The following is a 13,253-nucleotide window of genomic DNA, read 5'->3' as shown; positions in this document are numbered from 1 at the left end:
GTGTCATTCCTTTATGGAATATTCACAGTAGAGAGATTAAGGAGTCGGTTTTTTGATTAGTAGATTGGTTCTTGTGTGACCAAGGGTGGTTTGTGGTTACCACCATTATGGAGCATGTGCCTATGGCCATGGAGTGTGCCAAGGTGGTTGGATTTGAGTTGAATCATTGCTTGTCTCTTGGCTTGTGGCTTGGATATTATCGTGCGGATTTTCCCCAAAATGTAAGTTGAAAACATAAGAGAATAATCTTATATGTTAGTAAGCATGTAAGCACATAGTAAGCTCTTATATATATGTAAATTTTTTATGTACATAAGTGAGCGTATATTAGTAAGAAAGTAAGTTTATGCGTACTTCTATGTAAGTGAAGCTTTTTCATTTGGTTTCATGTATAGTAAGCTTATATGTGTGTGTGTGTGTGTGTGTGTGTGTGTGTGTGTGTGTGTGTGTGAGTTTTTTATGTATAGAAGTGAGCGTATATATAGTAAGAAAGTAAGTTTATGTGTACTTCTATGTAAGTGAAGCTTTTTCATTTGATTTCATGTATCTTCATGTAGGTGGTTACTTTGGTGGTGTCTCTTTCATCGAAAAGGATAACCAAGGCCATGTATGGGCAGAGAAGGAGAGAAGATTGATGCTCAAATGTTTCATGCAACAAAAAGCTTCATCTTGGAGTTGTCACCTAATATCAATCCAACATGCACTAGTGGTCCAAGCGGGCCATATCTTGCAGGGGCTGAATGGTCATCCTTCTTTTGGAAGTACGTACATGGTCTCTTAGCATTGTTGTTTGTATCACTTATTTATGATGAATAAAAAATATATATGTGATTGTACGTATGTTCCCGGACCTTGTATGTGTGGGAGAGTATATGTGTGTGAGCTTCTATGAATGGAAAAGTATGTGCGACCTGGTATGTGTGGGAGAGTAAATGCATGTAAGCTTCTATGTATGGGAGAGTACTCACACGTGTGTGACCTTTTGTATGTGTATCTTTCGATGATTTTTGATGTATGGTTGTTGGCAACCTTTACAAAGAAGGATGACATAGTGTTTGATATGCTGGCGGGATGTAGATGCATGGCAAGAGTATGTGAACTTATGATGCACTTCTATGTGTGTGTTGAGAAAAAACAAGGAAATTTATAATAAGTGTCTCAAGAGGGAGCTCCAAAGTGGTGATACATGCAATCTCAAGAAAAAGAATCGTCCAAGTCCTACCACAAGCACATAGTTTAGAGTGTTAGTCACGTGGACATTATCTTTTTGGGATTGCTAGTTTTGATTGTTAGTCATGTGGACATTGTCTTTTTGGAATTGTGGACATTGTCTTTTTAGGAACTGTCCTTTCGGGATTGTTAGTTTAGAATGAAGAGATGGGATTGTTATTTTTGAATTGAGATTTTTGTTGACATTAACATTGATATGTTGTATTGTAAAGGTTATTGTGAAATATGAGTAATATTGATTGTGGTTATTATGCATGTTATGTTCTATGTTCTATGTTATGTATGCCTTTTACTCTTTATTAGATTTGGTTATCTCAAACGGTAGTCCACTTATATATTCTTTTGCATACAATGGACAAGGTGTGATGAGCTTAATAAGTACACAAAAGATAAGAAATATCTAAAAGCTCACCATTTTCAATAGCTCGCCAAGCAAGCTCATCAAAAAATCACACCCGATTTGCATCATGCACTTGAAAAAAAGCTAAAAGCTTAATAAATCATCACCCTTCACCGGTTGACACATTCTTTGCAAGCTCAATAATGGTAGGCTTTGAGAAGTTGTATGAGCAGGTGCAATTCATGTGTTATGGTGAGTAGTTTCTTTTACACAAACTAGCATGGAGGAAGAGGAGGAGAAACAAAAGCATGGAGGAAGAGGAGGAGAAACAAAAGCATGCGCTACTTGTGTCGCTCTTGTGGCATAAATTAAAGAAACATATGGGCTCTTACATAAGGTCATGGGAGAAGCAGACATCACAACACAAATGGATGGTAGATGCTAGTGGTTTTTTCCATTATTAAATATAGGAGTGCTTACTTCCCTCTAATCATAATGCACCACAACTGTATGATCACTTTTTAAGGGATCATCATCAAGGAGCTTTGAGGGATCATGAATTAATGAATAGATAGATGCATATAAGAAGGCCCTTAACAATTTCATCGATTAACGAATAGATAGAGGCATATAAGAAGGTTCTTCACCCTTAACAGTCTCATGAGAAGTCTCTTTTGCCAAACCATTACTTTTGAAATGAGATCATTCAACGGAAGGGGATGCCCAACAAAAAATGCACTCGGGCCATTGCTGAAGATTAACACCACCCTCCCATTAGAGTGCGGCTCATCCATCTTCGTAAAGATACCACCAACCTAATGTGTTGTGTGGGCTCCACCCTTCGACCATCCCTTACCAGAATGATGTGTTTCTTTCTATGTGCTCAACTCCAATGCAATTTCTCACTATGGATGGGGACAAGTGAGGTTTAATCCAAATCTATATGACAAGGGTTATGTGTGCCTAAGTATGCTAGGCACTTGAAGTGGTTCCTTCATGGAACCCCTCAAAATCCACCATCCTCCAAGTGCTTGTTTCCATTTGAGCTCTTATGCTTGTGGTGGACCCATACTACAATGAGCTCAGATTTAATAGTGCGGCGGAACTCTACATGGATGATTTAATTTATCTTATGCAACTGATTGAAGTGAGTGTTCGTATGGCCCTTTGCCACCATGGTGTTGCTAGTTTTAGCGCTTGATAAAAGAGGTCAATGCTGATCTTATTCCAGATCTACTAGGGTTTGCGTTGGAATACAACAAACTATGAGAATCCAATTACACAAATCAAACTCACAATGGTACTATGCTTATACAAGAACAATATTCTGGCATGTTTCTTGTGCCTTATAATTTTTGGAGAGACATGAAAGTGCGATAAACATATATTGATTGTCCATTAATGGAATTCGTATATTATAACGCTCCGAAATCAATCTGCTGAAAGCAAACAACGCTTTCAGATTACATACCATTGAACTCAATTCATTGAATGCATAAATGCAAGGCTCTATGGTACAAGAACAGAAGTAATCATCTAAGGAAGGTCATGGATCTTGGAATTTTTGGAGAGAAAGTTTGTCAACTCTTCACCCACGTGGTTATAGTATCTATATATTTATTAATATTTATATATAAACATGTGCATTAGTTCAAATGGCAGGTTCTCAAAATTGTAGTTATGGTATCCATAAATATATATATATATATATATATATATATATATATATATATATATATATATATATATTAGTGTGCTTACAATCAATATTGGTTTGAACCCTTGTAACTTGTGGGATGATGGGTGTGTGTTATAACCAGCATATTTTGGTTTGTAGAAGATTAAACACCACACCCCACACATATTTTGGTTTGTAGTAGATTAAACACCACACCCCACACACACCCGCGGGCAACGCTACAAGGTAGCATGCGGGGCGCTGAGAGGAGTCCTCTCATCAACTAGGGATTAGTTGCGCAAATAAAAAAGTAGATTAATGTCCAAACTAAAAAAAAAACAATCAAATATATTGGATTGGATTCCAAAATACACATTCTTGTTTTACCAGATTGGATGCTACCTTTTGTTTTGCCAAGGAGGAGTGGGCCCCTCGTTAGGCAGGCCAATTATATATAAAATCTCGTTACCTTGGAGCAGGTGAGCCTATGGCGACCCTCCGCTGTGTGTCTGCTGATGGGTTAGCTCTCAGGGAGCCCTTTACATTACTGAGCTCAACCACTACTACTGCTGCTACAGCCTGGTCGCGCTGCACATTCCTAGGCCCTCTCGGCGTACTGGGCTTTCCCTCCACTTATCTCCCCTCCACGCCCAACAAGGGCGCAGAACGCCACACCACTTCTGCGGTCTTGGCCCAGGCCGCCCTTGCGGAAGCGCAGCCGCCCCCGCCTCTGCCAATCAAGGTACGCGATACTTCCTCCCTCCCCCATATCCGCCCATTGTACTGGCTCCTCAGTCTTTCTCGATTGTGCTGTGCAGCCCCGAATAGGTACGTGGACTTGGAAGAAGGGGGGCTCGTATCTGAACGTGTTCTACGAAGAGCATGTGGGGTGTGGCTCTGGGCGCTTGCGAAACCTCCTCCTTCTTCTAACGATCTCAGATGTGGGTACCAACGAGGAGTGGCGTGCTGTTGTTCAGAATCTGTTGAGCCTCGACGGATCACGGTGGCGCATTTTTATAGTGGACTGGCCTGGAGTTGGGCTTTCCGGGATGGATCACACTGCGGATAATCTAGAAGCCTTCCTTGTAGATTTCGCCACCGCCGCGGACAGCCCCCTTAGTGTGTCTGGTGAATTGCTGTTCTTGAATTATTTAAATTGTGATGTGCTTTGCTCCTACCAACGTAGGAGTGATCATAACAACGAACCATCCCATATAGAGAGGGTTTCTGGGTGTAGAACTGACCTCATAGGCATTTTGGAATTTGCTACCTCAGTTCTCACTTTTAGATTTTGGAATGGAAATCATTTCTTCGACCAGTGACATCTTGGTAATAACTGGGCACGGTGATGGACAGAGGAGCCTCCGATAATTGTTGGCGGTGGTCATGCAGCAAGCCTGGCCGTTCGTGCAGTCAGAAAAGACTCGATCAAGGCTCGAGCCGTTGCAGCTGTGTCTCCTACCTGGGATGGGCCAGTGCCTAGAGTCTTCCGTCGAGCGACTGACATAGAAACAAGGTTGGCTTTCTCATGCAGATTCCTTTTGCAGTTTCATTGGTGTTTTTCGTGTCATGGCTCAGTTTTTGTCTTGGTAGAAGTTACGGTCTTTTGAAAGCTGAGGCATGTAGCTGCAAACAACTACATGGAATTGACTGCAAAGGAATTTGTTCATTCACAAGCAAACTATTTGTAAAGTTCAATGTGTTGTCATCTCTTGTTAGATCGAGTCTATGGAGAGACTTGATGCTAAAGGAAGAAAAAGTTTGAAGGTGTATTGAACTTTTTCAAGTTTATTATGTGCCTGATATTGGAGGTTCTCAGGCTACCATTCGGGAAGGAGGCCTATGCTTGCTGCAAGCTAGGTTACCAGCTTCCCTGATCACAGAGGCAGAGAGTTGTGCAAAGCAGACTGCTACCTGGGGAGCTGGAGGGGAAATCTGCTGAAATGGGTTGTGAAAGTATTTCTTGTGGGCATGGGAATCTGTTGGAAGAAGCGACCTTGGAGGTTGCCAAAAGAATTTGGGGCTGCTAAAAATTCCAAGATTAAAATCCACACCTTGTACTGAGGCTGAATTTTGAAATACAGGTCCATACATTTGCAAGAGTCTGCGAACATTGCCCTTTGCCTGGAAAACACACCGCACTTGAGTTATTGCTCGTGGCCTCAAGCTCGTGTTTTTGCATTTTGCAGCGCAATCTACACGGTCCCGGTTGGTTCTTTAAACGGAGTCATACTCTCTTGTGCCTCAACGTGATGTGGTTTCTTGATTCAACAATACCTCTTTATCATAAGTTCATAGTTCACAAGATTTCCTCTGGTGCTCCTATATTCCTCTATCCTTCTAGAGTTACAAAGAGACGACGACACATCCTCAATAGGCATAATCTTTTCTCATCTAGAAGCTAGCTATACCACTTAGGGAATAGTCCATCCTTTTGTGGCATGATAAGCTCTTGGTTTGTTTCGTTAAAGTCCACCTCCACAGTGTAGGTTGACTTCCATAAGTATGGAGGGGGCATAGTTGACGAGATTCCCATGAGCCCTCGTATATTCCTATGTCCTTCTAGAAGTGGAGAATCCTCAATAGCCATAAGTTCTACTCCATCTATAAGCTACTTATACTTATCCTTTTGTGGCAAGGTAGGCTTTTGGCTTCTATTTTCAAAGTTCTCTTATGGACACATTGCAGGCTGACTTCCATGAGGATGAGAGGGAGCCCATGCTGAAGCTAGTGGTATTTGTGTTTTTTAGGTGAAAAATTTTCATTGAGGGGAGAAAATGCCCTCTTCTATTCAATGCTTGGATTACAACATTAAGGAATAATCTTTGCCTAAGGGTTGTAGAGGTTATAACCCTTTAAACCCACACCATAAACTAAGAAAATGTATTTATGGCTCCTTTCTTTGAGCATTATGCCCATGTACAAAGCATTCCCACCCAAAGTTCTTGAAGTGTACAATTGAAGGTTTCTTCATGTAACGCGCGGAAGCTCTGAGAGTCTTCTTTCAGCCCTAAACACTCTTGGAAACCATCTGATGCAAAACGCAGATATAGAGAGAGAGTAGAGAGAGAGAGATGTGCTGGAAATTCAGTATATTCATATGGTACAAAAAGGTACTTCTACTACAGCCCTAGGCTGTCTTCATAAAAGGTGGTAACTCACCAAAATCCTGCCCTAAACTAGGACCCTATTGATCCACTCCCTAGTGGAATGAATGACTCAACAATGAGCACATGGTCCCCTTTTATAGGACCTTTTCCAAGCTTGGCTAACTGGCCGACTGCTGGTCGGCCAGTTCCACGACCATAAATCTCTTCAGCGTTGCCCGACTGGTCTCCAATCTACACATACTGTAGCGCTTGCAGCCGACACACTTCTGGCACTGCTGACGTCCTCCTTCATGCATTCGACAGTCCTTTCTGGCAGCCGATAGCTTCTTTTGGTTCTTCTCCAAGCCTTGCTTCAGTCTACACTGCCAAGAGTGCTCTGTGCTCTGTGCTCTATCATCCTGGTTTTTCTACCTGGTTCATACTCTTTATCTGGCTGCCTCTTCTGGATTTAGCCCTGAAAATGTCCATGGCATCTATGATGCACATGACATCCCCCTCTGCCAAACTTGATAACGGGATTCCAACCTGCTCTTGGATGACTGTCATCATCCCAATCCTTTCCCGAAGTCCTTTTGTCATCATCCATCTCTGGCAACCCTTTTTCTCTGAAAACCCGGCCTGTTCTCCAAACCACTTTGTCTCTGATGAAGATCCATGCATCTGTTTTCCTCTAGTCCACAATTCATTCTTGCCCCGACTCTGATGTAACGCGCGGAAGCTCTGGGTAGTCTTCTTTCAGCCCTAAACACTCTTGGAAACCTTCTGATGCAAAAACGCAGGTAGAGAGAGAGTAGAGAGAGAGAGTGAGAAGTGCTGGAAATTCAGTATATACTATGGTACAAAAAGGTACATATCTTTGCAGCCCTTGGCTGCCTTCATAAAAAGGTTGTTAACCCTAAAATCTGTCCCCTATGGGACCTCTAATGATCCAATCCCCTAGTGGGAGAGAATGAATTCAATGAGGAGCACTTGGGCCTTTTATATGGGTCTTGGACCCCCCTTTATGCTGGCCGACTGCTGGCCAGTCATAAATTCATTAAAGTCTATTTAATTCAGCCGACTGGTCATTAAATGCTTGTTTTCGATGATGCGCCTGCAGCCCCCCTTCAACTTGGTTCAGCCGCCTCCACCTCTGGTACAGCCGACTCCCTTGTGGTACAGCTGACAGGCTTTTCCTCTTGCTCTCCAAGCCCTGCTCCAATCTACACTGCCAACAGCTCTCTGTGCTCCATTTTCTGGTTCTAATGGTCCTTTTTCTGGTTGCCTCTTCTGGACTAGCTGAGGAACTTGTCCATGGGCATCTGTGCACATGACATCTGAACACTGTCTTGGTCTTCATTCCTGAGAAATGAGTCTGGCACTCTCACATCACCCTTGGAAGATAAACCTCCCTTGGGACCGTTGCTCGGGAACCTATCTGGCTCACAGGACTGCCATCCCCTTTGGCATTGTGGAACACCACCAACAAACCTCCTGGGAGTTCTTCCCGATCTGTGTTTCTTGCCTTGGGCTTTGAATCCGTGTACTTTCCTGTACCTTGGACCTGTACACCATCATCTGGGACTGAATCAGTGTTTAGTGTCACCAAGTGGCCGACCATTTGGTCCATCTCCAGTTTTTGCGTCTCGTTCACTTGAGGCCAGGCCGGTGTCTCATGTGAAGAGGCCAGTATTTTGCTGACATGGACGGGAGCCAGACTGGTGCCACCCGTGTGTTAGCAGGATGGTGTCGTATGGACGGGAGCCAGACTGGTGCCACCCGTGTATGACCTGGACTGTGTTCGACCCATGGGATTGTCACGCCATGGAAGAGCCAGTATTCGTGCCGTGTTTTGCCTATGGGACTGTCACACCATAGGGAGACTCGTGCCTGGAACTGTGTCTTACCTATGGGACTGTCACTCCATAGGAAGACCAGGTTTTTATGTTTTATGTCGTGCCAGTTTTGTGCCGACAGATATTTTGTACTTGCTCCATGAACGGGAGATATGTCCATGTTACTATTTGCACATGTACACATGATTTGCATGTTTGAAACTGTTTTCGCATGACATGTATTTTTGTGTTTGCCTGCTTGACGTGTTACTTACTGAGGGGGGACGCCTGCCAGTGAGTCGTGAAGTCTGCTCTGTCTTCTGACAAGTTTGAGTGGTGGTAAGTATATTGCACATGTTGTTTTAATGTTACATATTCTAACCCTTTGTTTTATAAGGTTTAATGTTCACACACACTTAAAAGTGGGCATCCCCTTTGGGCACCCACTTAGGGGCCAAGGTGGGGAGCCCCACTTAAGTGAGTGTGGGGGTGGGCATGGTCACCTACCCACACTAATCACCCACATGCAAGCGTGGAAATCACTAAAGTGTAACCCCACCTTAATTTTATTAAAAGAAAGGCCTTCTCCTTCAGCGTGGACATCACCCGGCGAATCGCTTCTACCATCTTTTGGCGACCATCTCTTGCGCTCGTTCTCCAACCGGCGGCTGAGTACTCTCTCTGCTCCCAGGCGGCTGAAGCTTGCTGCGCATGCTCCTCTAGTAGGCTGTGCGCACCATCTGCAGCAAGACTGCTGCGCATGCTGCCTTTCCCACTGAGCATGTTACCTCTCCCACACAGGCGCTTTACCTCTACAATAGGCGACTGCATCTAAGGCTGCTGGCTGCCCTATCCTCTGCACTACAGGCTGCAGCCAAAGCACCTCCCCATGCTCCCCTGCAGGCGACTGGCTACCGTTCATGCTTTTCTACTGTCTATGCAACTGCTGGCTGCGCATGAACTTCTACAGGCGGCTGGCTGGCAGACAGCAGGCGGTTCTCAGCAGACGGCTGCACTTCTCCCAGGCAACTGCATCCCCACCACCTATAGGCGACTGTGCACAGCATCACCACCTGCAGACGGCTGTGCACTCCATCTCCAATAAGGCAGGAGGCTGTGTGCTCTAACTCCAGCAAGCTGCTCATTCTCCCCACGTTGCAGCCAGGCCTCTCCTCCCTTGCTAGTGGGTGCTCCTTCTTTCACAGCAGGCGGCTGTGGTCTTTGCGGTGGTACTTGTCCTAGTGGCAACACTAAGTTTATCTACAAGGCGGCTGTGCCATCTCAACAAGGTTGCACATCTTCTCCACTGGCGACTACAAGAGGATTTCACATCTCCTGGGTGGCTACATCTTCTACACAAATACCACGGGTATTGGTTCTCTATCTGCCATCCACAAGTAAGTGAATTTCAGATTTAAGTAAAGTATTTTTGTGTTAAATTTGATAAGGGATTCCCGACTCCCTATACGGCCAACACCCGTTCGGTGTCGGGTAGTCCAAGCTCTATTGGAGAACCTCGGTCCAAAGGTGTTGAGATCGGGAGAGCCAGGCGTTAGTACGAGAGCGCTTGTTTGTACGTGGTCTCGGAACACCAGTGAGGCGCTCTCCCCACGGAGTCCAGTGAAAGCACAGGACCGTAGAGACAGGACCACACTAGTGGTCATTCTGCTTCGAGCATCTACATTGAATTTCGACTTCGAGCCTATTTGTTTGGTACTGTTTTCATATGTACATGGACATCATCTGGTTCTTGGAACCCATGGAGCATTGTATTTGTTAAATACTCCCAATAAATATATCATATATTGAGGGGGGGGTCGGCCCGTTCCGGCCCCAGTGCTGGTGTCCATCTTTCCATTTCATTTCATTTCATTTCAAATTCAAGTTGTATTAAGTTGTCCATTTCAAATTTGTGGTTTTAAAGTTGTGCTATTAAGCGTGTGGGTGTCCAACGGAGTCTTTCCACTTGACGGATCGGTTTCATTGGTATCAGAGCACGGTTGTTTCCCTCTTCTTAGTGGGGAAACGAACCTGTGTACTGGACATCCCGCTTTTAGCAAACTTAAAACACAATGGACAGCCAAGGTAACCCTTTGGAAGTGCCTAATTCGAGGGGTCCATCTAGTGCCTCTCGTGGGTCTGATGCCTTGCGAGGTAGACACAAGCCCCTTGAAAGGATTAATGATAGTGAATCAAAGGGTCAACTGTCTCCAGGAAAGACAGTTATGCTTGAACAAGAGTCTGATGCTATGAGGGCTGAAATGGAACATATGAGAAAACTTTTGCAGGCTCAAGAGCAAGAGTTAAAGTTTTTGCATGAAGATCCCCATCTGCAAAGTGCTATTGAAGCCAGGAAGGCTGATGCAATGGTAGATGTAACGATATGTGAATGAATGTGATAGCATGTGAATCGGGATGTGAATAAATGTGATGTAATGTGAATGAACGATAAGGGACGTGAATGAATGTGTTAACATGTGAATCGGGATGTGAATGAATGAGGTGTGATGTGAAATGGATGTGATAAGATGCGATGTAAACGGGATAGATGTTAATGTATGTGAAGTGATGAGATGTATGAGTAGATGCAAGTGGATGAGATCTGATGAGGAAATAAGTGATGAGATAGAAAAAGATGTGATTAGATGAGAATGGGAATACTTATGAAATGAATGTGGATTGATGTGTGAATTGATGTAGATTGATGTGGATGGATGTATGAAAGATATGGATGGATGTGTGTTGAATCAATGGCTCGGGAAGTGGGCAAGAAACCAAGGGAGTTGGCACTTGTCTACCTCCTCCGCAAAGGTGATATCAAAGAGGGGGATGACGGAGAGCTGAAATTCAGAAATCCACCTCGTTTGAAGCATGGAGTTCCCGCATCTCAAAGGCTGAAATCTTTTATGCAAAAGGAAGAGGTGACAGTCACCTCTCGACATGCATCTTCTCCACAAGGCACTAAGCCTGACAGATATATGTATGCCAGTGCTCATGGAGGGCATGAAAGTCACATGCATGCAAGACATGTATCTCATGGTGACAGGTCTGCTTCTAGAAAATTTTTGCCTTTTGAGTTGTCTCATGGAGAGACATTGCCATATGCAGGTAAGTCACATGCATCTGAGTTTCGAGTTCGTGGAGCACATGCCACCGTCCATGAAGCCCATGCAGATAGGGTTGCCCCGTTGGATAAGGGGAAAAGAAAAAGAGAAGACTATGAGCCTCATGCCAGGAAGCTCAAGGAATTCAAAGCAGGTGACAAATCTGTTAAATTTGATGTTTTTCATGGTGAACATGATGCTTCTAAGGTGTTAGCATTTGTGGCACAGTTCGACATTGCTTTTAGCGATGAGGACTTTATTGAAAGTCAAAGGTACGCCATGCTAGCATGTTTTTGAAAGGGACTGCTGCTCATTGGTGGATCACTGAAAAGATCACCAAAGATCCTATTAGCACCTGGAAGGAATTTAAAGATAGATTCTATGCTTAGTTTTTGCCACCAAATGCGGAGTAAACTCTCACTCAAAAGTGGGACAGGCTGGAACAAAGAGAATGAAAGCGTGCAATAGTATGTTAACAAGTTCTGGAAGGTGTTGCTGGAAGTGACTCCCTTTATGCAAATCACTGAGGATGAAAGAAAAAGGAAGTTTCGTTCTGGACTGCAACCAGCATATCGATCGGGCATTGTGCATCCGAAACATACGTTGCAACAATTCACAGCTTCTGCTTTTGCTATGGAGCAATTGGTGCTCAGGTTTAAACAGGATCAAGGAGGTTCAAAGGGGAAGGTCAAGGCTGTCCCAAATCAGCAAAAGGGTGGACAGCCACCTAAAAAGAACTTCCGGGAGTCCTACAAGGGTGGTAAAGCTGAAAATAACACATCTAAAGATCAAGGCCCAAGGAAGAACAAATTCGGCTTAACCCCGGAGCAAAGAGAGCAATATGCTAAGGATGGAAAATGCTTTTCTTGTGGTAGCAAAGACCACATGTTTCGACAATGCCCAGATCGCAAACCAAAGCACGAGAACAAGCAGACCAAGGCTAATGTACATGCAGTTCCTGATGTGCAAGGAAATACAGGTCATGATGCAAAAGAGCGAATGGTTTGCAAGGCTTGGGGAAAAATCAAGGATCAGCCCGCACTATTCATGTTTGATGACTGTGCAACTAATAATTTCATCTCTATGCAAATGGCAGCTGCATTGGGTATTGAGGTCGAGCATATGGGACCTTAGATTGAAGCCGAAGCTGCATTTATTGGTAAAGAGGTGCAGGTTACCCCATTGATAGGGAAGTTGCGCATCCATATCCAGGGCTACCTTGATAATGAGCATTTCCTAGTTGCTCCACTGAATGGATGTGATGTATTGTTGGGCAAGCCATGGCACCATAGGCTTGAGTCCCGCAAAGACTACAAGTCTAATATGATTTCTTTTATGCATAAAGGCCGCATGCATTTTATTAATGCTGGCAAAGAAGGGGATTCCATCCCACTTGTATCACACATCCAAATTAATAAAGCAATGAAAAAGAGTCTTTCAGCGTACTTGGTTTTTGTTCGTGATAGCCTTGTGCCAAATCATCAAAATGTGGATGCTATGTCTAATGATAGGCTGAATTTTCTTTATGCATTCAACGACTGTTTTGCTGATTCATTGCCAAGTGAATTACCTCCCCAAAGGCCTGAAGATCATCGCATAGATCTTGTGCCAGGTAGTTCTCCTCCTAACAAACCCGCATACCGAGTGAGTGCTGCACAACAAGAAGAAATCATGAAGCAGGTAAACGAGCTTTTAGAGAAAGGTTTGGTTCAGCCCAGTTCCTCACCTTACTGCTCTCCTGTGCTTCTTGTTCAAAAGAAGGACGGATCATTCCGTATGTGTGTGGACTAAAGAGCTTTGAACAAGCTTACCATCAAGAACAGATTCCCAATTCCGCGAATTGATGATATCTTGGATAAGCTTGATGGCTCAGCTTGCTTTAGCAGACTTGATTTGAAGAGTGGTTATCACCAGATACGCGTGGCGCCACAAGATGTCCATAAGACTGCATTTAGGACAGCCTTCGGACTATATGAA

At 44.0% G+C, this 13,253-nt stretch overlaps 1 protein-coding gene across 2 annotated transcripts in view; it reads left to right on the top strand.

Moving 5' to 3' along the window:
- Window positions 1–3,711: 3,711 nt before the first annotated feature.
- Window positions 3,712–13,253, top strand: part of LOC147606673 (uncharacterized) — a 128,431-nt gene continuing 118,889 nt past the window's right edge. The window contains exons 1-3 of one of the 2 annotated variants that reach the window (XM_086792059.1): window positions 3,712–3,990; window positions 4,067–4,376; window positions 4,641–4,764. In XM_086792059.1, coding sequence (XP_086648185.1) covers window positions 3,736–3,990; window positions 4,067–4,376; window positions 4,641–4,764 — 689 coding nt within the window. In that variant the 5' untranslated portion in view covers window positions 3,712–3,735. Of the gene's footprint in view, window positions 3,991–4,066; window positions 4,377–4,604; window positions 4,765–13,253 lie in introns of both variants that reach the window. The other variant, XM_086792058.1, reaches the window with a different exon arrangement.

The sequence above is a fragment of the Cibotium barometz genome, chromosome 57 (assembly GCF_041138505.1).
Source record: "Cibotium barometz isolate CiBa-2024 chromosome 57, ASM4113850v1, whole genome shotgun sequence".
NCBI classification, from domain to species: Eukaryota; Viridiplantae; Streptophyta; class Polypodiopsida; order Cyatheales; family Cibotiaceae; genus Cibotium; species Cibotium barometz.
This window is presented reverse-complemented; position numbering and strand designations above follow the sequence as displayed.